Source organism: Genypterus blacodes, unplaced genomic scaffold (assembly GCF_046128005.1).
Source record: "Genypterus blacodes isolate CSIRO-AG114 ecotype Tasmania unplaced genomic scaffold, CSIRO-AGI_Gbla_v1 ptg000129l_1, whole genome shotgun sequence".
Taxonomy (NCBI): domain Eukaryota; kingdom Metazoa; phylum Chordata; class Actinopteri; order Ophidiiformes; family Ophidiidae; genus Genypterus; species Genypterus blacodes.
Genome location: NW_027466931.1, coordinates 1,110,813 through 1,135,020, shown reverse-complemented (window position 1 = coordinate 1,135,020; position 24,208 = coordinate 1,110,813). Strand labels below are relative to the sequence as shown.

General features: G+C 41.7%; 4 protein-coding genes across 7 annotated transcripts in view; 1 reads left to right on the top strand and 3 right to left on the bottom strand.

Annotated features, from left to right (window-relative positions):
- LOC143010559 (butyrophilin subfamily 1 member A1-like) overlaps positions 1 to 24,208 on the bottom strand; it is a 95,477-nt gene that overhangs the window by 37,030 nt on the left and 34,239 nt on the right. The window contains exons 9-11 of the mRNA XM_076162936.1: positions 12,641 to 12,740; positions 11,183 to 11,290; positions 10,901 to 11,014 (exon numbers count right to left, since the gene is read on the bottom strand). Of these exons, the coding sequence (XP_076019051.1) occupies positions 10,901 to 11,014; positions 11,183 to 11,290; positions 12,641 to 12,740 (322 nt within the window). The remainder of the gene's footprint in view (positions 1 to 10,900; positions 11,015 to 11,182; positions 11,291 to 12,640; positions 12,741 to 24,208) is intronic.
- Positions 1 to 24,208, bottom strand: part of LOC143010561 (uncharacterized) — a 52,597-nt gene that overhangs the window by 14,198 nt on the left and 14,191 nt on the right. The window lies entirely within an intron of this gene.
- On the bottom strand, positions 13,645 to 17,141 carry LOC143010579 (butyrophilin-like protein 10). Its single transcript, XM_076162954.1, has 7 exons — positions 17,122 to 17,141; positions 16,587 to 16,689; positions 15,749 to 16,090; positions 15,354 to 15,641; positions 14,584 to 14,697; positions 14,327 to 14,466; positions 13,645 to 13,746 (listed from the first exon to the last, which is right to left on the bottom strand). Exons 1-7 carry the CDS (start codon positions 17,134 to 17,136, stop codon positions 13,645 to 13,647), a joined length of 1,104 nt encoding a protein of 367 aa, XP_076019069.1. The 5' UTR covers positions 17,137 to 17,141.
- Positions 17,825 to 22,488, top strand: LOC143010725 (Fc receptor-like B). 4 transcript variants are annotated; one of them, XM_076163228.1, is made up of 10 exons: positions 17,825 to 17,858; positions 18,341 to 18,400; positions 18,962 to 19,216; positions 19,564 to 19,809; positions 19,914 to 20,039; positions 20,128 to 20,187; positions 20,587 to 20,655; positions 20,780 to 20,851; positions 21,121 to 21,221; positions 21,542 to 22,488. In XM_076163228.1, the coding sequence occupies exons 1-10, from the start codon at positions 17,834 to 17,836 to the stop codon at positions 21,563 to 21,565; spliced, it is 1,038 nt and encodes a 345-aa protein (XP_076019343.1). In that variant the 5' UTR covers positions 17,825 to 17,833; the 3' UTR covers positions 21,566 to 22,488. The 4 variants fall into 4 exon arrangements, with proteins under 4 accessions (XP_076019343.1, XP_076019345.1, XP_076019344.1 ...); XM_076163230.1 differs by having other exon boundaries at positions 18,959 to 19,216; positions 20,596 to 20,655; XM_076163229.1 differs by having other exon boundaries at positions 18,959 to 19,216; positions 21,124 to 21,221.

Sequence of the window (24,208 nt, the reverse complement as noted above, 5' to 3'; positions counted from 1 at the left end):
GTTGTGATGTTTGCCTGTTTCTTAACCTCAGCGCAACATTTAATTTGTTTTACAGGTCACAGGTCACAGAGGCGTCTGACGAGGGTGAGGATATTCACCATGACTACAACCTACAGCAGCTATATAAATGTAATGGACTAAAATGGCAACATTTAGAAATAGAAACCAATACTAATGAATTGTTTAAGAAGGAGGTCGGCTTTTCTTTTCTTCACAAAAACCAGCATCACCACGACAACTGCGAAACAGTTTATTGGCACTTGAATCAACTTCTGAATACTCTTCTGCAGCAGCTTTGTATTGTTCCGATGTTCTCACACTCGCAAGTCTACCTGTGACAACCAAAATAGTTTGCTTTGACCTGCGTGTGATCGCTGTGGTTATTCTGAGGCTTTGCCATGGTTTCATTGAGACGCGCTACGCTTTGCACGAACAGCTATAATTTGATGACTGTGTGGGTCAGATGTGTCTCATTTAGTTTGAGCATGTTTCCATTTCTTGCCTGTCACAATGTGTAACAGACTTAACTAGAAATGAATTATGATTGCTTACTGCTGAAAAGTATAAAGTGGTGGTTGCTCTACTGTATTGTAGGTGCAATAGGTTTTTATCAAATATCGCTATCTAAAAATGAAAATAATAACTTAAATCATATTAAAGTCCTCGGGGATTCACTCAAGGATTCATTATCAATTAAAATGATCAAAACAGAACAAGTTAAGGATTGGTTATGCACTCAAAAATCAGTCTAGAAGGAGTGAGGTCTTGACGTGGCAGAGTATGGATCAGACAACATTCAAAACAAACAAGACCGGACACTTCTTGTTACAACCATGAATATAATAAACAAGATTAATAGACATTAATAGCAGGCCTTTGAAGACACCACAGGAGAGAGAGAGAGAGAGAGAGAGAGAGAGAGAGAGAGAGAGAGAGAGAGAGAGAGAGAGAGAGAGAGAGAGAGAGAGAGAGAGAGAGAGAGAGAGAGAGAGAGAGAGAGAGAGAGAGAGAGAGAGAGAGAGAGAGAGAGAGAGAGAGAGAGAGAGAGAGAGAGAGAGAGAGAGAGAGAGAGAGAGAGAGAGAGAGAGAGAGAGAGAGCTGTAGTTTTTTGTGAACAAAGGGACCACATGACCTTAGGCTTGGAATGTTCCATGTAGGCCCAACATCCCCCCCTTTGGTCTTGAGGTTGGGGTTGCAGCCACAGTCCTCAAGAGCAACCTTAGGGCGGAAAAGTTCACAAGTCCTTAGCACATAGTCTAAAGTCCTGAAGTGTTGTGACCGTTTATACCAAAAAGGCTGTCCCTTTGTTGGTCACTTGTTGGTGGTGACTGGGGGTTCTTAGACGCTTGTTGAATTGCGAGAAAGGAAATCCAAAGAGGTCCAGGCAACGTTCAAATAATAATGTTGGTTTATTCATAAGTAGGTCCTATAGGGTTTGCATACATAACTTAGATCAATGAAGGCTGAAACTTGAATTACAATCAGGAGCAGGTTCCTAAGTCTATCCTCTGCCTACAGCAAGCCAGCAAGGTCAAAAGCTGTGTGCTCCCAGTCAGCCACGCCTCCTATCGGTCACTCTCCTATTTAATGGCCTTTTGACCTGTAGAGGGCACAAATTCTCAGAACATGGAAATAAAGACAATGATTAGAACAACTTATGATAAATGGCAAAATGGCTCCTACATGAAGGACAACCTGGAGTAGGACAATCCTTAGGTGTGGGAGAATGTTCACAAAACAGTTCATTAAGGCTTTTGACATCTGGGCAGTCAGTAAGGAAACATCTGGGCAGAGGAATTCTAACTGCACAACCTTAACATTTACACACATTATAAAGAAACATACACAGCAAGGTAACCTTTGCCATTCATAGGTCATTGCTGTTAACACAAAGAAAAGGCATAATGTGGAAATTAAAGGAAAAAGAAAGAGAAAGGAAGGTTATTGCTGTTAGTAATCTGCTTCTGGAAAACGTAACAAGCAGTTGTTGGTAGAGGAAAGCACAGCAAATCTGCTGTGTAAAGTTTGAGTGTCATTAAGTGTGATTAAGGGGGCATCTGGGCTCTCTTGGATTCTTTCCCCAGCCTATTGAATAGAGCAGTGTTTTTCAACCGGTGTGCCGCGGCACACTAGTGTGCCGTGAGATATCCTCAGGTGTGCTGTGGGAAATTATCCAACTTCACTTAATTAGTCCACAAGCCTATCCGGTCCGCGAGACAGACCGGGCGATCGCCGATTTCGAAGTGCGCACTCCCCCCGCCCCCCCTCAACAGAAGTGTTGTGTTCAATCGCAGCGTGAATTTCGAAGCGCGCAGACCGCGCAGTGATAGAAGTTCACCAGGATCTCTGAGGAGAGGTGGTCATTTTTTCACAGTCCTCAGGAAAAAGAGGCGCTGGTGAACCTTCTTGACCAGATCCCCAAGAATTTAAAGCTGGTCACACGCTCCACCACACGCTGATGTGGATGGGTAGATGAGTGTCAGCATTCTTCCTGAAGTCCACAATGAGCTCCTTTGCCTTAATGGTGTTCAGCAGCAGGTTCTTGCCGTCACACCACGTAGCCAGGCGATGCTCCTCCTCCCTATAGGCTGACTCATCGTTGTTTGTGATGAGGCCAATCACCATTGCGTCATCTGCAAACTTGATGATGGTGTTGGAACCATGTCCAGGTCTGCGTCTGCAGCCGTGGGTGAAGAGGGAGTAGAGGAACGGGCTCAACACACAGCGTGGTGGGACGCCTGTGTTCAGGGTGAGGGTGGAAGAGCAGTGGTGGTCTGACCAAACATGTTGGGGCCTGTTGGCCAGGAAGTCCAGTAACCAGTTGCAGGTCGGAGCTGTGAAGCCCAGATCTGCAAGTTTGTTGATCAGCTTAGAGGGGATGCCAGTGTTAAATGCTGAACTGAAGTCTATGAACAGCATTCTTGCATATGTGTCCTTATTGTCCTGATGTGAGAGGACAGAGTGCAGCGCTATGGAGACTGCATCTTCTGTGCTCCTGTTCCTGCAGTAAGCAAATTGAAAGTAGGCACTCCTCAGTCGTCTGTAATATTCACGGGCGGTTCTGTTCGCTTTTGGTGAATATGCATGGTGCTGAGTTTGGCTAATGTACTCGTCAAGTAGGACACTACAAAGCCTTGGGTAGCTGTGACGGATGCGAGATGGTTTTGTCTCAATAAATGCACGAACGCTACTGGAAGCTGTTTTCTCGATGGGCTTCAGTTTCTCACGTGAAGTGACATGAGGCAAATAAACAAGGCAGTGTTCAATTTCACGAAGATAATCGTTAACATTAGCATCCTTGTTTGTGGGATCAAAACACTCGTGGCAAGGGAGTCGAGCTGCCGCATGCGCAGGCCTGAGGCATGCTTCCACTTGTACCCATCTGACTCTTCAGATGAGGAGAACCGATGCTCACTCATTTCATCACGCTATGGGGCACAGTTACTTCCCTTTCGCCGTGAAGGCGGCATCCTGGAAGGCCGATACCTAGGGGACACCTGAGTAGCTGAGGTGTGGCCCGAGGGGGAGAGGGACTGAGGCGTTTTGGTATGTCTGGTTGTTGTATTGTTCATCTTTAAATGTGTTTGATTTAATTTGAAGTGTTCATACCTGTACTGTTACTTGAAGAGTTCTCGGTTTGACGATGTCAATGCTGCGCCACTCTCAGTTTGCGCCATATGAGAGAAGGGCTGATGACTCGCATTTGGGAGACCGAATGTTACATTTATTTTATATCATTTGTACAGGTATGTGTTGTTCATTGTTTTCAGTAGTAATGCTGGTTGTGTTCTGCATTTTGTAGTTCATGTGTGGTCGAGTGCATTGTTCATTTCTACATTTCTACATTTCATTTCATTTATTTACCTACTAGAGTCACTCCGCTTCTAAAGAAACCAATTCTTGACCCTTCAGACATCAATCCCTGTACCTCCACCAAAACAACCTCTTGGACCCCCACCAGTCCGGCTTCAAGGTGGGCCACTCGACCGAGACGGCCCTCCTGGCAGTGACCGAGTCACTCCAAACTGCTAGAGCGAACTCTCTCTCCTCTGTCCTGATTCTCCTGGACCTGTCTGCAGCATTCGACACGGTGAACCACCAGATCCTTCTCTCTACCCTTGAGGGAATGGGTGTCTCTGGCTCCGCGCTCTCCATGTTCGCGTCCTACCTGACAGGTCGCTCCTACCAGGTAACACTGAGAGGTTCTGTTTCGAAGCCACGTAGGCTCACCACTGGGGTTCCGCAAGGTTCGGTCTTGGGCCCTCTTCTTTTCTCCCTCTACACAACATCTCTTGGTTCGGTTATCCACTCCCATAACTTCTCCTACCACTGCTATGCTGATGACACCCAGCTGATTCTGTCGTTTCCTCCTTCTGACACCCAAGTGGAGATGCGCATCGCTGCTTGCCTGGCAGACATCTCGGGGTGGATGTCGAAGCACCACCTGAAGCTCAACCTGGACAAGACTGAGACGGTGTTTCTCCCGGGGAAGGGCTGCCCGCACCGAGACCTGGCCATCACCATAGATGACTCCGTGGTGACGTCTACTCGGACCGCGAGGAATCTGGGTGTGACCCTGGACGACCAACTGTCGTTCTCGGCAAACATTGCTTCGGTGACGCGTTCCTGCAGATTCCTCCTCTACAACATCCGGAGGATCCGTCCCTTCCTCACCGACAAGGCAGCGCAGGTGCTGATCCAGGCTCTTGACATCTCCCGCCTAGACTACTGCAACTCCCTCCTTGCTGGCGCCCCGGCTTCCGCCATCAGACCTCTGGAGCTCGTCCAGAAAGCTGCTGCTCGTCTGGTGTTCAACCTTCCCAAGTTCTCCCACACAACTTGCCTTCTCCGTTCTCTACACTGGCTCCCCGTAGCTGCTCGCATCCAGTTTAAGACTCTGGTGCTAGCCTACAGGGCAGTGAAAGGAACAGCTCCAGGCTATGGTCAAGCCCTACACCCCTGGCCGACCACTTCCCTCTGCTGCCTCCAGGCGACTGGCTGCCCCAGCGCTCAGCGGCCCCTGCTTGCGATCGATGCGGTCACGGCTTTTCTCTGTTCTGGCACCTCAGTGGTGGAATGATCTCCCGACTGATGTCAGGGCAGCGGAGTCGCTGCCCATCTTTCGCCGCAGGCTGAAGACCCATCTCTTCAAGAAACACTACCCGGATCCTCCCTCTTAGGACATCACCTACTCTATCCTAGCTCTTCTGATGCTCTTGTTTTCCAATCTTTCATTTCTAATTTGTCCTTTTTTCTTTCATTTCTAATTTGTCCTTTTTTCTCATTCATCATAGTACCTAACTTATTGCACTTCTACTCTAGCTCTAGTTATGCTCTTAGCTGTTGGTTTAGGAAGGAAATGCACTTATGATTTCTTGTGACCTGAAGTTCTTCTATCTACCTTTGTTGAACACACTTATTGTAAGTCGGATAAAAGCGTCTGCTAAATGATCGTAATGTAATGTAATGTACTTACTTTGTGTCCTTAGAGGCACGTAACAAGTGCAGGTGTGTCAGTTCGCACCACGTTACTGAGAAGAGGGCTGATGACTCGGGTCTGGGAGACCGCATGTTACATTTATTTTATTTTATTTGTACAGGGAGACAATTATCAGCATTAAAGAAAGACCAGTAGCTGTCTGTGGTCCGGTCATTTCTTCACCAACACCAAATGAACACAACGCAGAGATAACTAGGAGTGACGGATGTGCTGCCGGCCTGGTCAGAGAGTACAGCTGGTCAGCCACCCCCGTTACATACCGATCTGGGGTCTTTCATCTAGGAGAAAAATGAATGTGTCCCCAAAAGCAGCCTGACGTCCCCTGGAGAGAATGAATCAGTTGATAAGTTCTTGGCGGCCTTTTATATCCCAAATGACCTCAGAGGGCGTAGGTCATCATTTGACCAATGCTGCCTCATCACGGGAAGATCACTGACTGGAGTAAAAGTAATACAACACCAACGCAATATCCAAATATCATTCAAATAACCTTCATTAAGACTAAAATACTCAAAAGTACTTGATCATATACTTGTTAACGAAATAAAATTGGAGTGATATACCTACCAGATACAGAGTACGAGGAGGAGAGCTGAGACCTGCCTCTTGCCTCCATGCTGACCTACTTGATTTTTGTGTGTTCTGTCTCTGTCTTCATTTGAGGAGGAGCTAATGTTTGGCATAGGTCACAGTGTCAATCATCATGATAGCTCAATGATATTCATATTATTTAATTTTCATTGATAGTAAGTTGTACATTTTTGTAAAGCTGTTTTTTAAAATCTTTCTCTTTCACTCATGTAAAGCCTTTAATGGCTTAAAGGCTTTACATGACTCCTCCCACCAGGGGGCGCTCCAATATAACTTCTATTTGCCAGTACTCCTCTGGCAGTCTGGGTCTTTGTTTTAGAGAAACTTGAAGTCGGATTCCATTTTATCTTTTCCTTCTAATTTTGGTGATTATCATTAAAAAAGACAATAATAATTCATCATCTTTGGATTTCCTCCTGCAGCTTTTTGTTCTCCTCCTTCAGATGATTCAAGTTGGCTTCCATTACAATCATCTCTCTCTCTTTTTGTGCCATGTTGGACATCATCTCTCTTTGTGTTGCAGCTGTTGCAGCTGTTGCAGTTCCTGAGCTCTTACTTCAGATGTTTCCAACTGCATGAGACAAACACAGACGACATCTCAGATATACTGGCAGATGATTCTACCGGGCCTGGTTCCAAAGTTATGTCAGGTGGATTGATGTTTCATTTGGTGCATAAATAGTGAGGTCACATGTTTGATTGCATTAAACTAATTATTCATGAGAAACAGTAAGGATCTAAAAAAAATAAAACATTCCACATGTACAGTTGATACACTTGATGTGTAACATGTCAATGCAGTACAAAGTTACAAACATACAATGTTGTGAACATTTATTTGAGAATTGTGTTTGAGCAAACAAGAGAGAGCAGAGTAATTGAATTGCTTAAGCTACTATAAAGTATTTGACTAGACTAAGATTAGTATTCGCTACATCAAAACCGCTCAAGAGTTTTCTTTGAATTCTCAGGAGGCTACATTAAATCTTTATTCTCATAACATTTAGACTTTTCCGCAAAATATTCTGTCTTTGTTCTGGCCCTAACACTCGGCCATGGCATTGAAATTTCTAATAATTGTAATAATGGTACTCACACAGGGCGATGCAGCGAGCTGTGACCTCCATGCTGTCTGGCTGCTGACTGAACTTGCTGGGTGATTTAAATATAAAGCAGATCAGACCTCCTCTTCCTCTTCCTCTTCCTGTGCTGCCTTTTTGTGGAGTTGATGTCAGGTTTTTGAGTTGTACTTCTGCAAATTTTTCAATCAAGTTCAGGCCATCAGCAGTGGGTGGAGTCTAAGAGAAGCAGAATAAGGGAAACCCGCACACGCACACACACACACTCACACACACACACACACATATTCACCGTGGCTCAGGTGCTGCCCTCTGCAGTCAGTAAATCAGTAAAACATCCCTGAACTTGGTTGCCACGGTGACACAACACAGTGTTTATTGTTGCAGTGTATATTCTGCTTCAACAGCTTCAAAGACAAATGCATAGAAAGTTAATTAAAACATGAGCAACATAACACACCAATATTAGTTTAGTTTAGTTTAGTTTAGTTTAGTTTAGTTTAGTTTAGTTTAGTTTAGTTTAGCTTAGTTTAGTTTAGTTCAGTTATTAAAAATCCTGACAGGAAATTCAGAGCGTCTCAGTTAAACATTAAGAGAATCAAATAATGATAATGATCTGATAGTAAACTATTTTATTTGAGGACTTTGGACTCTTAATCAGAGCTTTCATTTTCACTGAGGTGAGCCGACAATCACACACACACGCAGCAGGTACGTGTTCTTTACTGAAAGCAACAGATTCTTAGTTTTAACTGGTTATCAAAGTGACTTATGTGTGAGTTCCTATACTCCTTTACATGCGATTTAAACAATGATAAAAAACAATCTTGTATAAAGTTCGTAGCATTTCATTGTCTGAAGAGTTTTGAGTTGAGCTATCACTAATTTGTGGTGTTTTATTTCTTTTTTCAGAATCCTGGCATTGTTCCCCTGAAAGGCAACATGTTTACATGTGAGGACAGGAAATGCACATACATAACACACAGAGACACACTGTTTAGCAGCATCATGGCATCTCTTTTCTGATTTACCTGCATGATACTAAAGGATTCTTGGAAATAGTTGTTTCTCATTTGTCTGTCATTCTTTCAGTCTTTCACTAATGGCTCTGTCTGTATGGCATTTATCAGGTTATTGATGATCGTCCCTCCACACAGTAAAATGTTATAGTCCAGTCATTGCTCTGTTATTGAGTAAACTCCTGTTGTTGAAACGCCACCATCAGGTTGATTGATGTTTATTTTTTGTCATAATCAGTGTCCATCTCCACTTTTTGAGGAAAAGCCTCTCCCACTTGTATTTGGCGGCAAATTATGTAAAAACAGAAAGAACGTTTAAATCAATCTTGGTTCAAATATTGTGACAACTGACCCAAAAATCAGAATGGTGGAAAATCTAGTTGGGTGGAAATGAACCTATACTGTATGGGTCGATGTCGAAAGCCCCAAGGAATCCAGGAAAAACAACACTTTAGATTAATGGTTCAAATGCAGTAGACCAAAATGTAAAAGTGAATATTACAGCGCCACTATCAGGCCAGACTGATCTGTGAAGATCTCTTCTTCACAGATTTTTCAATAAACAGCTGACAAACCAACACAGGTGAAAATTAAACATCCTTATAGGAAGTAACTACCAGCAACTTCACACAAATGAATTATTTGTGTTAACTTGTAGAAAGTGTCTTACAGGTGCTGCTGTGTGCTTTATCATTTCAGCTGGTGAGATTTATTTGATTGTTGGCGTGTGTGTGGGCGTTGCTGGCTTGGTGGCTGGCTGTGTGTGCATATGCAAGGGTAAGTAGCACATCACTGTCATATGCAGTATGTACACAGTGATGCATTTCAGTGTACAATCCTTGGTTTTCCATTTTCTTTCACCATGTAACTGACATCTGTCTGTCTGCCTGTCTAAACGTAATCATGTCCTTCCTCAAATGGGTTATGTTTCAGAAATGAATTAAAATGAATGAATATGTGTTGTTAGAAAATATAAATATAATTTTATTTACCTCTATGTTGTGCTTCTTTTTCTTCAGGCAAAAGACAGCCGGGTTCAGATGAGACGACAGGTCTAAATTCTAGACTGAAAGAGCTTAAATCTACCCTCATAAGAGATAGAGATCACATCTCACGTGAACTGGAGGAGAGAGAGCGCCAGGTGGAAGTGAACAAGACTAACCTTGAGTCAGTGGAAAGTGAAATTACAGAGAGAATAAGGGAGAATAGAATGGACACAGCACAGGATTTATTAAAGCGCAAACAAGAGCTGAGCAGAGAAAACAACATCCTGACCCAGTGGAGAGCAGAAATGGAGCTCCAGCTCCTAAAAATGGAGAAACGTGTGGAGGCAGTGGAGGAAATGATTGACGAGTGCAGCGGTCAAATCGACCACTAGCAGCAGATCTCCAAACATTACTGCCTGATTCCAATAAGCCTGATCAAGAATCCATAACATTTCGTTGTAAGAAGCGCACCACACCCATTTGTAATCACTGCATTTTGTTTTTCTTCTCCAAAATGTTTCCTGTATCATTTTTGTCACATAGCATGTTTTGATCAAGCTAGACAAATGTTTTATCTTTGTTTTTTTTATATAATTTGCTGTGGCCGTGGCTTCTGTTTAAATAAATCTTTATTAAAGAACACGTTGAACATAGCAATGAGCAATTATGGGAAAATCTTGATCTTGAAGAAGTGAGCTGGAGCAGGATCTGAATCTGAACCTTGTGCTGGAATAGAATAGCTAGATGATAATCGCCACGTCACCACTATCATGAATACCATAATATGCTGTAAGCATTTGCAAGAATTGAGAAAATAGCTACGATGACTGCTGCTCCGACCAAGAGTCTCCCTCCATCACAGGAAACACAGGACTCTCCAGGATCACAGAACCAGCAGTAGCTCAGTCTGCTGGGTCGACAGCTGGGAATCGGAGGGTCGCCGGTTCGAGTCCCCTGTGTGGACCAAGCAAGCAGACTGGTAGCTGGTGAGTTACCAGTTTGCCTCCAGAGCACTGCCGAGGTGCACATGAGCAAGGCACCAAGCCCCCACCTGCTCCATGAGTGCTGAAAAAATGGCTGCCCTGCACCCCCTCTGAAATGCATGTGTTTGTGTGTGTGATATGTAAGAGGGGGTGCAAGATAAATTTCAATTGCATGTAATTTGTGTGTGAATTGCTGCAACATGATGAATAAAAACTTAATCTTAATCTTTAACTGTGGAAATGAATCACAAGAAGACTACAACAGCTAAGAAAGGAAAAGGAAAAATGGCTGATGAACAGAGGGAAGTGGGGTCAGACGATGAATGTGAGATGTTAGACTGGAAATCTAAAGAATACAGTTTGGAGAAAATCAAATCCTTCTTCCAAGAGTCAATTCAAGATTAACTGATGAGAAAAGGAGAGTAGGTTTCACTGTACAACTTTATCAACTGAGTAATAAACTGTAAAATCGTTAATTGTGTACATTTTTATTCAGTATTACCATAAAAACAGACAGAAAGCATTCGAGGCACTAGTGACAAATTAAAATAACATCAGTAAAAACACACTCATCATTTTTAGTATTTTAAGCAGCATTCAGCATTATGGATCTATTATCTTTTGTTCCCTCATGGCCATTTCCTGGTTGAAAACAAAAGCAAACAAACATTCAGATTAGTTACACATCTCATGTGACAGCTCAGACTGATGATGTAATGGTTGGTGTCAGATGATGTCAGACCTCTCCATATGGACTCTTGATGATGACCTTTATAGAGCTCTCAAAGGTCCAGGGATCCTGATTGCTCCACACCAGGTCTCCAGCTTTCTGGCATCCAGAATCTGAAGCCCAAATCTGTTAAAGTCAAAGGTCACAAACTTAAATCGACATTGCTGTCAGTGATTTACCTGTTCAGGTTTTCATGCTGAATGAAGGAATATAAATGGAAAGAACGAGTTGAGCAAAAGGTTTGATAAAATCGAAAGATGCAACAAACACATTGAGCTATGGAGTAACACTCACAGTGATGCTGCATCCAGGCTTGAGAGTGTGCGGGGAATGAAACATGTACGTGATGTCATTTTTGCAATCAATCTGGATCACCATCTTCCAGTTACGCAACTGTTTTTCCTGCGTGATCAAAAATGGATAAGAGAGAGGAAGAGATGAAGAATGGATGACAAATCAGTCTATGAGACCAGAGGAGAGTGAGAATGTGGAGAGACAGGAGATGTTTGGAAACACCAGCATGGAATCTTCAAACCATGGAGGTCATTTACTCTGTGATCAGAAGTAATGAGAGTATAAATATATCTTTTAAACTTAGACAAAGTTTTTTGTCATTCAACCTATATATATAGTGTACATTGAACAATATAATGTTGCAATTAGCTCACCAGATAGTTACTTAAAGCATAGAAAGCAAACAGAAAAACATGAATAATATAGATATAAATATATACTGTACTAAAATACATATAAACATTTTTGCTTTTTCAATGCTTTGCTATGCTACTACTATTGCTACCTATAGATTGCATAGAATAAACTGAATTATCTGTGTTTAGTCATCATGGCGAGGAACAGCTTTCCTCGCAGTGGGCATGCATTGCTTCTCTGATGGCACAGTTCAGGTTGGATCTTGCTGATCTAAGTGCCTTTGTGTCACCAGATTTAAAAGCAGAATTCCGTGCCTTCAGCATTGCATGTACCGCGTTGGTCATCCAGGGTTTCTGGTTGACGCGTGTGGTGATGTACTGGTGACATAGACATCCTCCATACAGAACTGGATGTATGCAGACACAGACATAGCATACTCCTCCACATTAGTGTGATGGTTGTCTGTTGTAGCCTTAAAAATGTTAAGTCAGTGCATTCAAAGCAGTCAGCTGAAGTGCTGACATAGCTCATTCAGACCACACTCTCACCTGCTTCACCGTGGGTTTGCCTCTGGTGAGCAGGGGCCTGTATGCAGGGATAAGCATAACAGAGAGATGGTCTGAGGAGCCAAGGTGAGGGCGGGGAGCAGCTTTGAATGCTTTTTGGATTTTACTGTAGGCCAGGTCCAGTGTGTTTATGCCTCTGGTTGCAAATCCACATGCTGATGGAAGTGAGGGAGGACTGTCTTCGTATTTGCCTGATTGAAGTCCCCTGCAACAATGACAACACCCTCCGGATGTGTATTTTGCAAGTCACTGACGTTTTGGTAGAGAACACTCAGGGCTTCCTTAGTATTGCACTGGGTGGGATGTAAACTGCCGTGATGGTGACAGTAGTAAATTCCCTGGGTCGGTAAAAGGGACTGCATTTTAAAGTCAAAATCTCCAGGTCTGGAGGGCAATGACTTTACCGCTGAGAGTGCAGCTCCTGTCCAACCGTAATGTTGTTAGCCCCTCCAAGCTAACAGCGTTTTTGAGAATGGATGAATTTAAGTAATAACTAATATATCAGTAAGAGCTCAAATACTCAGCATTGCATTACCTCAGCAGAAATGTTCCTGAGACGAACATATTCGCCTTTCAGGTCGACCTCGTCCACAGTGATGATGCCTTTAGTCCGGGTAGGGCTGCTGCTACACACACTGGATGAAGGTGAGTCAGAAGTGTAAGAGAGGAGGAGGTCACTGTGACTGTGATCAGAGGTCACAGTGACCCTGCAGGGTGGAGAGCTGAGTGACAGACAGCAAAGTAGTTCAGCAGAACTCTGAACTACTGAAGATTGATTCAGTACAACTTGATTTAGCAGCAAAAACTGAAACTACCTTCACCTCAAATGTGTCATTACAAAAAGTTTCCTTTAGGTGTTTTGTGCTTTCATGTCAGTGTTTGTGTAAAATGAAAATAAAAAGTTCTGGTCCAGTGTAGAGCCCTATCCCCGCCCTATACCCGCGGTAGCCCTTCCTATTGCCAGTACTACAGTGCCACCCAGTGGACATTCTGGGTTTTTATTTCAGGGAAGCTTTAAGTTCGCTTCATCAGCCTTTTCCTTTTTTTCTTCTTATTTTAGTGATCGTTTATATTTCAAACTCATCAAAAAAGACAATTATTTAGCACCTTTTGACTTCCTCCAGCAGTTTGTGATTCTCCTCCATGTCTGACTTCATTGTTGTCATCTTTCTCTCTCTTTGTTCCGTGTCTGACTTCATTGTTGTCATCTCTCTCTCTTTTTGTTGCAGCTGTTGTTGCAGTTCCACAAACACAGAACACATCTCAGTGATGACATGATTCTACCAGGCCTGGTTCCAACGTTATTGTCAGCTGGATTGATGTTTGATTCATTCATTTACCAACATGGAATAACTTCACTCAACAAGTTGCATTTCTGTTTTGAATGTGCAATAAACTGAAGATAAATTACAAATAACAGGTGTTAAGAAAAAAGACCATAAGAAGAAACTGAAAACAAATATTAGTGGCTGGAAAACAAATGAAATCGTACATATGGTGGAGAACATGCAAAGAGGGAGAAATGAAGTAACACCTGAGCTAACAGAGAAGAAACACAAATGTAAAGAGAGGAACCTTTAGGTTGAGACGGTTTTCTGCTTCAGTCTTCTTCTGAAGCTCCTCCAGGAGCTCCTTCTTTGACTGTGAGAGAGGAGGACAGATGGAGAAGATGTAAAACTAAAGTGGAGTTTCCTGCTCAATATGGTAGAGGAAGCAAATAGAAGAAAAGCCAGGGTTACACCAATGCTGGCTGCCTTGGGTGGGGTGCCTTGCTCAAGGGCACCTCAGCATTGGCCTGGAGGCAACTCCCTGCCAATACAGACTTTTTGGCCCACAGGGGATGCGAACCAGCCACCCTCCGGTTCCCAAGCAGAGTACCCTATGGACTGCGCCACTGCCGCCCCATTCTCATTAGATGTGGTGGGGGACATATGGAAGCTAATGGAAACACTGATGCTACACATTTGACAACTTCAAAACAATTTCAGGTGTTGGTGCAAAGCTGGTGATGGAGACTCAGTGAGTGCTGTGTTGGGCTGGAAAACCTATGAACAATAAGCAACATGAAGCAGAGACGAACATCACACTGAATGTAAACTTATACTAACTAAATATACTACTTTACTTATTGCTCAGTGATTATAAACCAATGATCAAAGGTACAATATGATCACTAATGGTACATTTAGTAAGATTTCTATATAAATCAATGTCTACTTACACGTTTGTCCTTTGTTTTCTTCTTCTTCAGGTCTTTCATTGGTACGTTTCCTGTCTGACTTTGTACTCCAGTCAGACTTTGAACCTCAGAGTCGAGCTTCTTTCCTTCATCAATTTCATCCTTGTGCTCCTTTTTGGTTTCTGTGTGAATTTGCACAAGATTTGCATCATTTATATTAAGCGATGAGATGTTTTATATGTAAGATGTTTGTGACTGAATGGAATGGCTTTTGATTATGAGATTAGTTTGTAACTTACTCCTTGGATTTTTGCGTTTCCACACAACAAAGGAAAGTAGAAGAGCAAACATGCCAACAGCCAAACCAATGCAGATGAAAACAGCAGGACACGACTGGACCATGAAGAAATCATCTGAAAGGAAAAAACACATTTACATGTTAACAACAATTCAGTGGGTCTTTATATTCAAACGGGTTCATCCTGATGTTGCCACTATGAGGGACCCTCTGTCCTGCACCTCTTTGAGACAGCTTCATAGGCCACTTTTTCTAAATGAGTAGCCTCCTCCAAGCCCACAACCTGCTTGCCTGATCCTCTCCCGCTAAAATTGAATCTTTGTCAGGTGCTTTGGGCCTCTTTGCTAAATATTATAAAATCACTCTCCACGTAGGTTGTGCCTGCTGTTTTCAAAGCAGCTGTTGTGAAACCTCTTTTAAAAAAATACAAAAATTTAGACCCAGACATTATAAACAACTATAGACCCATTTCTAATCTTACCTTCCTCTCCAAAATTCTTGAAAAGAAAATAGCACAGTCTCCTATTTGCAGGAGAGTGATTAGCGAACCCAGGTATAGTTCAGGGCTTAGATAGACTCTGTCCATTCTTGGTCAGAGGTAGTGTGAGTGTAGTAAGAGGATGGGGCAGATTAGCTGATTCTCACTCTCCATCCTACCTTAATCAGCTCATTTTACATCCCATGTCTGTACTGATCACCTCTCTATATAGAATAGTTACAGACTTACAGTATGTCCATGAGCAAAAGAACATTGAGGAGATGTTTGCTCACCTGGAACGTGTATCTGTGTCTCTCTGGTCTGGTTGGTTTTGGTCTCTTGTACTTTACAGGTGAATGTGTTGCCGTGTTTGTTGTCCACAGTCACTGAGCTGTTGACAGTATAGAGACCATCAGGACCTCTGAGCGTCTCTGTAGGTCCAGCAGAGACGATGTTTCCCTCAGCGTCCAACCACAGCACCTCAGGCTCTGGATACCAGCCTGCAGATTCACACTCTAACATCACTGCACTGCTGGATGTATCGATCCCTGATAACCTGATCAGAGGCGATGACACCACACCTAAAGATGATGAGGAAATGGAGAAATTCAACCCATAGATTTAAAGGACTTGCTGTACGCCAAGGAGAGTTTGAACAATTATGTGTGTGGTGTGTGTAGCCACTCACCAACAACAAGATCAACAAAAGTGTCTATTTTCAGTGTTGGTATGAAGCATCTGTATCTTCCCTCATCTGAGAGTTTTGCTTTGGAAATTTTCAATGAAATGTTCCCGTGCTTCAGCTCATCAATGAACATTGACGCTCTTCCCATATACGATGGATGTTTTATGTGCACAAGTTCCTCCTTTTCATGCCACACAAACACATATCTGGGTCTCATGTCTGGTTTGGTCCACTCCAACGTCAAACCAGCTGAATCAGTGGCAGTTTCCAGAAGACACGGCAGAACGATGTCATCGCCACGTTTTGCCACTATAGGCTGAGGTGGACCAATCAGCTGAGACTGACCTAGAAACAATAGGCTCAGTATGAGAGGACGTTCTGATTGGCTGGCTGCTGTCTTTTAGAATCATATACCAGGATAGCTCAGCACAGTTCTATCAACAGAATCACATCCCATAAGCAGGATCCTGCAAGTATGTTCTGTCTGCACCCAGTGGGATGTCCTTAGAACGTTTTGATAGTTGCTAAAACACCTCAGCTTGCTTTCCCTTAATGCAGTGGTTTTACTCTGAGCTCCCTCCTGCTGCTCATGCATGCTCATTTTGGCCGCTTGTCTCTATGATCTCATGCTTTTTGTCTTTACCCAGCTAATCAAATAGTCCAGTAGCTACACTGAAAATGTACATCTACACGCACAGTGGATAGTGAGACTGTAGTGACATGCGCCAGTCAACATTTCCACCTGGATTTTACTTGTAGAATATTAAAAAACTATTAATCTTCTGAATCTGGCAGCGTTTGCTCTGAATACTTGACCTGAGACTGTTTGTGTGTAAGTTACCTCTACATGAAGGAAGGAGGGAAAGATGGAAAACCAAAACACAAAAGCTTCCGAATTGAGTTTTTGGGAACAATTCGTGCAAGTGGTGAAGCATCCTGGAGTTCTGGAAATCAGCACAAAGCAGAAACACATTTGTCTCTCTAAACCTGTTTGAAAGATATTAAAGCCAAACATTTATGAGGTCTCCTTCAAAGAGCATATGTACATAATGATTTATACTTTCACTTTCGTCACCAGCGGCTATAATCTCTCTACACCAGCTGATATTTCATTTTAGAAGCATTTTAAAGTGACAGATTTGTTTAAGTTAACCTGAGAGTGTTGACTGGAATTCCAAAGTCTCAATTAAATCAACATAAAGCATATTAGCTGATAGTTCTCAGAGTGATCAAAATACAGATTACAGCAAGACGCTGTGCAACATTAAAGAATGTAGCTTTGATTAAACACTCACACAGAAGCTTTCATCATAACTGTGGTTAAAATGAGATGTTAGGTGAAGCAGACGTAGAAACATTATTCAATCAACACGTACCTGCTGTCTCCTCATGAAACTCTGCAACCATAGTCGATTAATCATTCATGGAGATAACATTCATTGCCCGCCCAGACCCGGATCCTTATTATCATTGAACCATATGAACCATTGAACCACAATCAACAGGACCTTCAGTAAAGCAACTCAAACTCTCTGTGAAGATGGTGAAAATGTCACACCATAATGTCCTTCAATCAGTTTTCCCTTTTTGCTGCAGTGTGCATGATGCATATTGGATCTATAGTCTGGTTACTATTATTACCATGTTTATTATTATTTCTTCCAAGTAATATTTTGGGATTTGTGAGTGGGGCAAAGGAGAAAGTTGGTAAAAAGAACAAAGATTACAGAAGGGAGCAGAGAAAATAAAAATTCACTGAGCAGAATCACTGACTGAAATCTAATAATAATAATAAACAGCTACAGCTGGCACACCAATGCATCAGTGGAACCATAAACATGTTGCTGTACTTTGTTTCACTTTGAGCATTAACAAGTCACCTGTGTACTGATATAAAATAATACAATAACACATACGGTATATAACATCTGTGTTGCCATAACAACTTATGATTTTGAAGCAGATTCACGAGAGCCTGGCTTCTGCTGATGCATCTGCACCACATATAAGCAGGAAGGGGCGGGTCTTAGTCAATTTATATTTATCTATCATTCTGTCCAGTGCTCAGTCAGTCAGCAGACAACCAACATGGAGATCACAGCTATCACTCTGTGTAAGTATCAGGCTCTGGTTTCTGCTTTTTATTTTACACTGTATAAATAATTAAATCTAAGCAAAAATATCACTCAAAATTAAGCTGATCATGAAAACGAAAACACGAGTGTTTTAAAGAAATTCAAGTTTAGTTTAGTAGACATTTTAGAATTTGATGTATCACAGAACATCCATCAAATGTCAAGAGTGGCTACATTTTATTATTTCCTCTCTTATGTATAAAATGGCATAATGGTCCAATGTCTTATTACCTACATCATATATAATCATAGTGCATGTCTTTTTATGACGTAAAAGTAGTGCGTTCCTCGTGATTTGAGTCAAATTTGACTATGGAATATGATTGGAACAAGAGTTTCTGAAGTAATAAATAAGCACACAAATGATAAAAAAGATGACCTGAATATACAGTAGAAATATGACTGAGCTCATCTGTTTTGAAAAAATAAAAAATAATATATCTTCAATATGTCTCTGCAGTGATGCACACATTGATTGTGATTGCTGTACAAATTCACTACTGTTTGGCTAAGAAAAGTGGTAAGTAGTGGTTAATTCATCCAAAAGATAAATGATTTACTGTTACATCATCCTTCTGGCCAAGGCAAAAGCCAAATTGAGCAAAACCTTTCAATCTTCTGTCTGTAAAAATGTGTACATTTTAATTTTTCACGATTGAACTTCAACATTGTCACATTTAGCAAATTCTATCCATAATTATATGAAAGCTTATTATGTGAACATTGAGAGACATTGAGAGAAGAAACATACATATTGACATTGCACATATTGCACATTGCACACATTGCACATGGGAGGCAGTAGTCGAGTGGGTAGAGCTTCCGCTTAAGAACCGGGGGTTTGCCGGCTCGAGTCCCTGCCGAGGTGCCCCTGAGCAAGGCACCGAACCCTCAATTGCTCCCCCCTCTGCGAAGGGTGGTAATATAATGTAATGTAAGTCGCTTTGGCTAAAAGCGTCTGCCAAATGATCGTAATGTAATGTAATGTAATATTGTAAAAACCTTTTCGTCAAAGACATGGTTTTTAACTAAAGAATATTCATTTTAATCTTAAACTCTTCCTCTCTCTGTGATTCAGCAGTTTTTCCTCGTATCGATCCATCCAGACTGCAGATCTTTGAGTATGAGTCCGTCTCGTTTGCCTGTGAGGACTTGGTGGGGTCGGCTGGATGGAGCCATGTGAGGAATGCCAAGAAAGTTTTGAACGAGTGTTCTAAAGCTGGAGATTCTACATTATGGTGTAAAATTAAAGAAGCTTATGGCTCAGACAGTGGACAGTACTGGTGTGAGACGAAAGACGGGACAAGAAGCAAAACCATTAACATCACTGTCACTGGTAGGCATTTTAAGGACGGGAAGAGATTATTGTTTCCATTTCTGAAAATATAATTATGATTTATCAAAATCTCTACCCAAATCTGTTTAAATAATTTAGATCTTACCACCATATCTGTGTCCAGGTATAAAGATGGGAACTTGTCACTCATTAATATAACTGGTGAAGCTCCCCAGAGCGCTACTCTAGGACTCCTAATTTTATATTGGACATGGTGCCTCTACAGAATATTGCCCCCATATACAGATGAGAACCAAATGTACATCTTAATTTTTTTGCAGCTATGTTCTCTCTCTTTTCATGATTGTACATAAAATGTCTGTCAATATCTTAACCACTCTCTTCAGGTGGTGATGTGATCCTGGTGAGTCCAGTTCTGCCCATTGATGAAGGAGAAACTTTAACATTGCACTGCCAACACAAAACAACTCCCTCCAGCATTTCAGCTGATTTCTATAAAGACGGCGTCCCCATCAGGTTCAGCCCTACAGGAGAGATGACCATCCAAAATGTGTCCCAGTCTGATGAAGGACTCTACAAGTGTATCATGTCTGGAATTGGAGAATCACCAGAGAGTCGACTGATCGTTAGAGGTGAGATATGATAGTGCTTGCAAATGTTGACGTTAACTTATCACGTTAATGCCGCACTATAAGAGGATGGGTTTGGATTTTGGGTTTCTCTCATACTTTTACAGGGCGCAAAGTTGATGTCATTCATGCAGCAGTTCAATACTCCCCTGTCCTGTGGATCTTACTCTCTGTCTTTCTTGTGGCTCCACTCTTGATGCTTGTGGGACTGCTTCACTATCGAAAACACAGAGGTACAGAACTCAAGACTAAAGAACTTGACTCACATGTTGATTATTCAGGTAATTAACGGGATAATGACTTTTTGGGGTTTTTCATTAGAGGCTGGTGCAGCTGATCCACCGCTGGCCGTGTATGCCATCGTCACAAGAGAGACAAGAGGTTCATCTTACTTTCATATCTTTGCTTTGATTCTATTCTCTTCTACGTTTGGCAAGCCAAATACTTTATTTCTATCAAATCATTTGAGATGCAGGATGATAATCGGCACCCTGTTTTGCTTCAGTCTCTGCGGAGGACGGCGTAGATGATGTTAACACAACTACCAGTATATACGCTGTCATCTGCAAAGACAGGAAGGTTTATAGACATTATCGCAATTATTTTTGCCTTCCCTCACTGAACAGTAGAATATAAGCAATCACATTATATGAATAGATTGTGTGTATTTGCTGAGTGTCGAAGCTGTTCACCATGTTTGACAGTTGCAGTGGTCACTGTGGTGTCGATATATTCAACACCTCTGTTTCTCATACTCTCGCTCACATTCTCTTTTTTAAGATTCTGCAGATGCTGCTGATAATTTGGGCCTCGACATGAACCAGGCGAGAAAACCACCAACAGAAAAATGTGAAGTGACCCTTTATTTACCTCGTTTCCCACAGATGACACTTGTCAATGTCAATGTTCATTCTGCTACAGGATTGTAATAGTGACGGTTTTGTGTTGCTCATAAAGTGTCTCTTTCCTTCAGATGATGAACCCCTGCCTTGTTTTGTTTACTCCACGATAAGTTTTAATGAGACTCCACAAAACGCTCTACATGGTTAGTGTGCAACTGAGACACAACTGGACCATTGTTTATTCACAAATATTTACATACAATATTTTCCTCACTTTGATGGGTTAAAGCCACTTTTTCTGTTTCTACTCACCCTGAAATGAACGATGTGTTAAGTTGATATTGTGTGTTGTGGGTTGCTCTGGGTCACCTAGAGGAGCATCATTTAATCAACCTGTGATGTTTAGGAGTAGATTCTTTATATTTACTTATTTTCCAAAATGCAATATTGAGAATGTTTGTATTTTTTTAAGGAGGACCAGAAATTTTAAACTTGCCGGTGTCACCAAACCCTGCAGCAGCCCCAAATCCACCGTCACCAGATGAGGACATTCTGTACTCCAGCATCAAGAAGGTCAGACTGAGAGGAATTCTGCGTCCATACATCTGATAACATTTACTTTTATCAAATGGAGGCTAATGTCAAGTAATATGTAAGCCTTTGTGAAGTACTATCATTGTCTTGTAATTTTTCACAGGTGGTTTGCATTTTAAAAAAATAACGTAAAACACAGAACAAGATGCCCCGATTTATAAATTATTATCTTTGTGCAATCTCATTGTTTTTATTTGTATAGTTTCAAACCTGCGTTATCATGAACATCGTTTGATGATTAACAGTTGTAATGTTTGCCTGTTTCTTAACCTCAACGCAACATTTAATTTGTTTTACAGGTCACAGGTCACAGAGGCGTCTGACGAGGGTGAGGATATTCACCATGACTACAAACTACAGCGGCCATATAAATGTAATGGACTAAAATGGGAACATTTAACTTCAGCGGAAAGAAGTAGAACATTTGATAACATGGAAAAGTGCCTTAAAGTACAAATAATAAACATCTTGTGTAATAGAAATACAAATGAAACTCCCTAAGATTATAGAAGAACATGAGATCTGAAAGTGTATTTGATCAGTACATAAGAAGTACAATAAGCGTTAGTTACGCAGAGTATTTGGAGGAAGAGGAGGAGGAAAAGAAAGAGGAAGAGGACTGCTAGTGACCAATCCGCAGACTGACGGATGGTTACTGAGAGCTGTTAGTCATTATTTATGTTGAAAGTCTGAGATGTTTGATTGAGAAAAAGGTTTAATGGTTCTTTATTGTTACACTTCTGTTTGTTGTGTATTTACTTCCTCTGTACAACTTATATCTACAGAATTATAAACTGCAAAACTGTAAGAAAAGAAAAGATTATTCATTATTATCGTAAAAGTCTCAAATCTTGCAGAGTTTGTCAGCAAGTCTGAGTCTCAAGTCTTTGAGTCTGCCAATAGTCGGTGTAAATGAGAAATAGAAACCAATACTAATGAATTGTTTAAGAAGGAGGTTGGCTTTTCTTTTCTTCACAAAAACCAGCATCACCACGACAACTGTGGAGAGAAACTGTTTATTGGCATTAGAATCAACTTCTGAATACTCTTCTGCAGCAGCTTTGTATTGTTCCGATGTTCTCACACTCGCAACTCTACCTGTGACAACCAAAATAGTTTGCTTTGACCTGCGTGTGATCGCTGTGGTTATTCTGAGGCTTTGCCATGGTTTCATTGAGACGCGCTACGCTTTGCACGAACAGCTATAATTTGATGACTGTGTGGTTTCAGATGTGTCTCATTTAGTTTGAGCATGTTTCCATTTCTTGCCTGTCACAATGTGTAACAGACTTAACTAGAAATGAATTATGATTGCTTACTGCTGAAAAGTATAAAGTGGTGGTTGCTCTACTGTATTGTAGGTGCAATAGGTTTTATCAAATATCGCTATCTAAAAATGAAAATAATAACTTAAATCATATTAAAGACCTCGGGGATTCACTCAAGGATTCATTATCAATTAAAATGATCAAAACAGAACAAGTTAAGGATTGGTTATGCACTCAAAAATCAATCTAGAAGGAGTGAGGTCTTGACGTGGCAGAGTATGGATCAGACAACATTCAAAACAAACAAGACCGGACACTTCTTGTTATGATATAACAAGTTTATTAAACTCAGACTAATAACACAACCATGAATATAATAAACAAGATTAATAGACATTAATAGCAGGCCTTTGAAGACACCACAGGAGAGAGACAGAGAGAGAGAGAGAGAGAGAGAGAGAGAGAGAGAGAGAGAGAGAGAGAGAGAGAGAGAGAGAGAGAGAGAGAGAGAGAGAGAGCGAGAGAGAGAGAGAGAGAGAGAGAGAGAGAGAGAGAGAGAGAGAGAGAGAGAGCTGTAGTTTTTTGTGAACAAAGGGACCACATGACCTTAGGCTTGGAATGTTCCATGTAGGCCCAACATCCCCCCCTTTGGTCTTGAGGTTGGGGTTGCAGCCACAGTCCTCAAGAGCAACCTTAGGGCGGAAAAGTTCACAAGTCCTTAGCACATAGTCTAAAGTCCTGAAGTGTTGTGACCGTTTATACCAAAAAGGCTGTCCCTTTGTTGGTCACTTGTTGGTGGTGACTGGGGGTTCTTAGACGCTTGTTGAATTGCGAGAAAGGAAATCCACAGAGGTCCAGGCAACGTTCAAATAATAATGTTGGTTTATTCATAAGTAGGTCCTATAGGGTTTGCATACATAACTTAGATCAATGAAGGTTGAAACTTGAATTACAATCAGGAGCAGGTTCCTAAGTCTATCCTCTGCCTACAGCAAGCCAGCAAGGTCAAAAGCTGTGTGCTCCCAGTCAGCCACGCCTCCTATCGGTCACTCTCCTATTTAATGGCCTTTTGACCTGTAGAGGGCACAAATTCTCAGAACATGGAAATAAAGACAATGATTAGAACAACTTATGATAAATGGCATAATGGCTCCTACATGAAGGACAACCTGGAGTTGGACAATCCTTAGGTGTGGGAGAATGTTCACAAAACAGTTCATTAAGGCTTTTGACATCTGGGCAGTCAGTAAGGAAACATCTGGGCAGAGGAATTCTAACTGCACAACCTTAACATTTACACACATTATAAAGAAACATACACAGCAAGGTAACCTTTGCCATTCATAGGTCATTGCTGTTAACACAAAGAAAAGGCATAATGTGGAAATATAAAGGAAAAAGAAAGAGAAAGGAAGGTTATTGCTGTTAGTAATCTGCTTCTGGAAAAAGTAACAAGCAGTTGTTGGTAGAGGAAAACACAGCAAATCTGCTGTGTAAAGTTTGAGTGTCATTAAGTGTGATTAAGGGGGCATCTAGGCTCTCTTGGATTCTTTCCCCAGCCTATTGAATAGAGCAGTGTTTTTCAACCGGTGTGCCGCGGCACACTAGTGTGCCGTGAGATATCCTCAGGTGTGCTGTGGGAAATGATCCAACTTCACTTAATTAGTCCACGAGCCTATCCGGTCCGCGAGACAGACC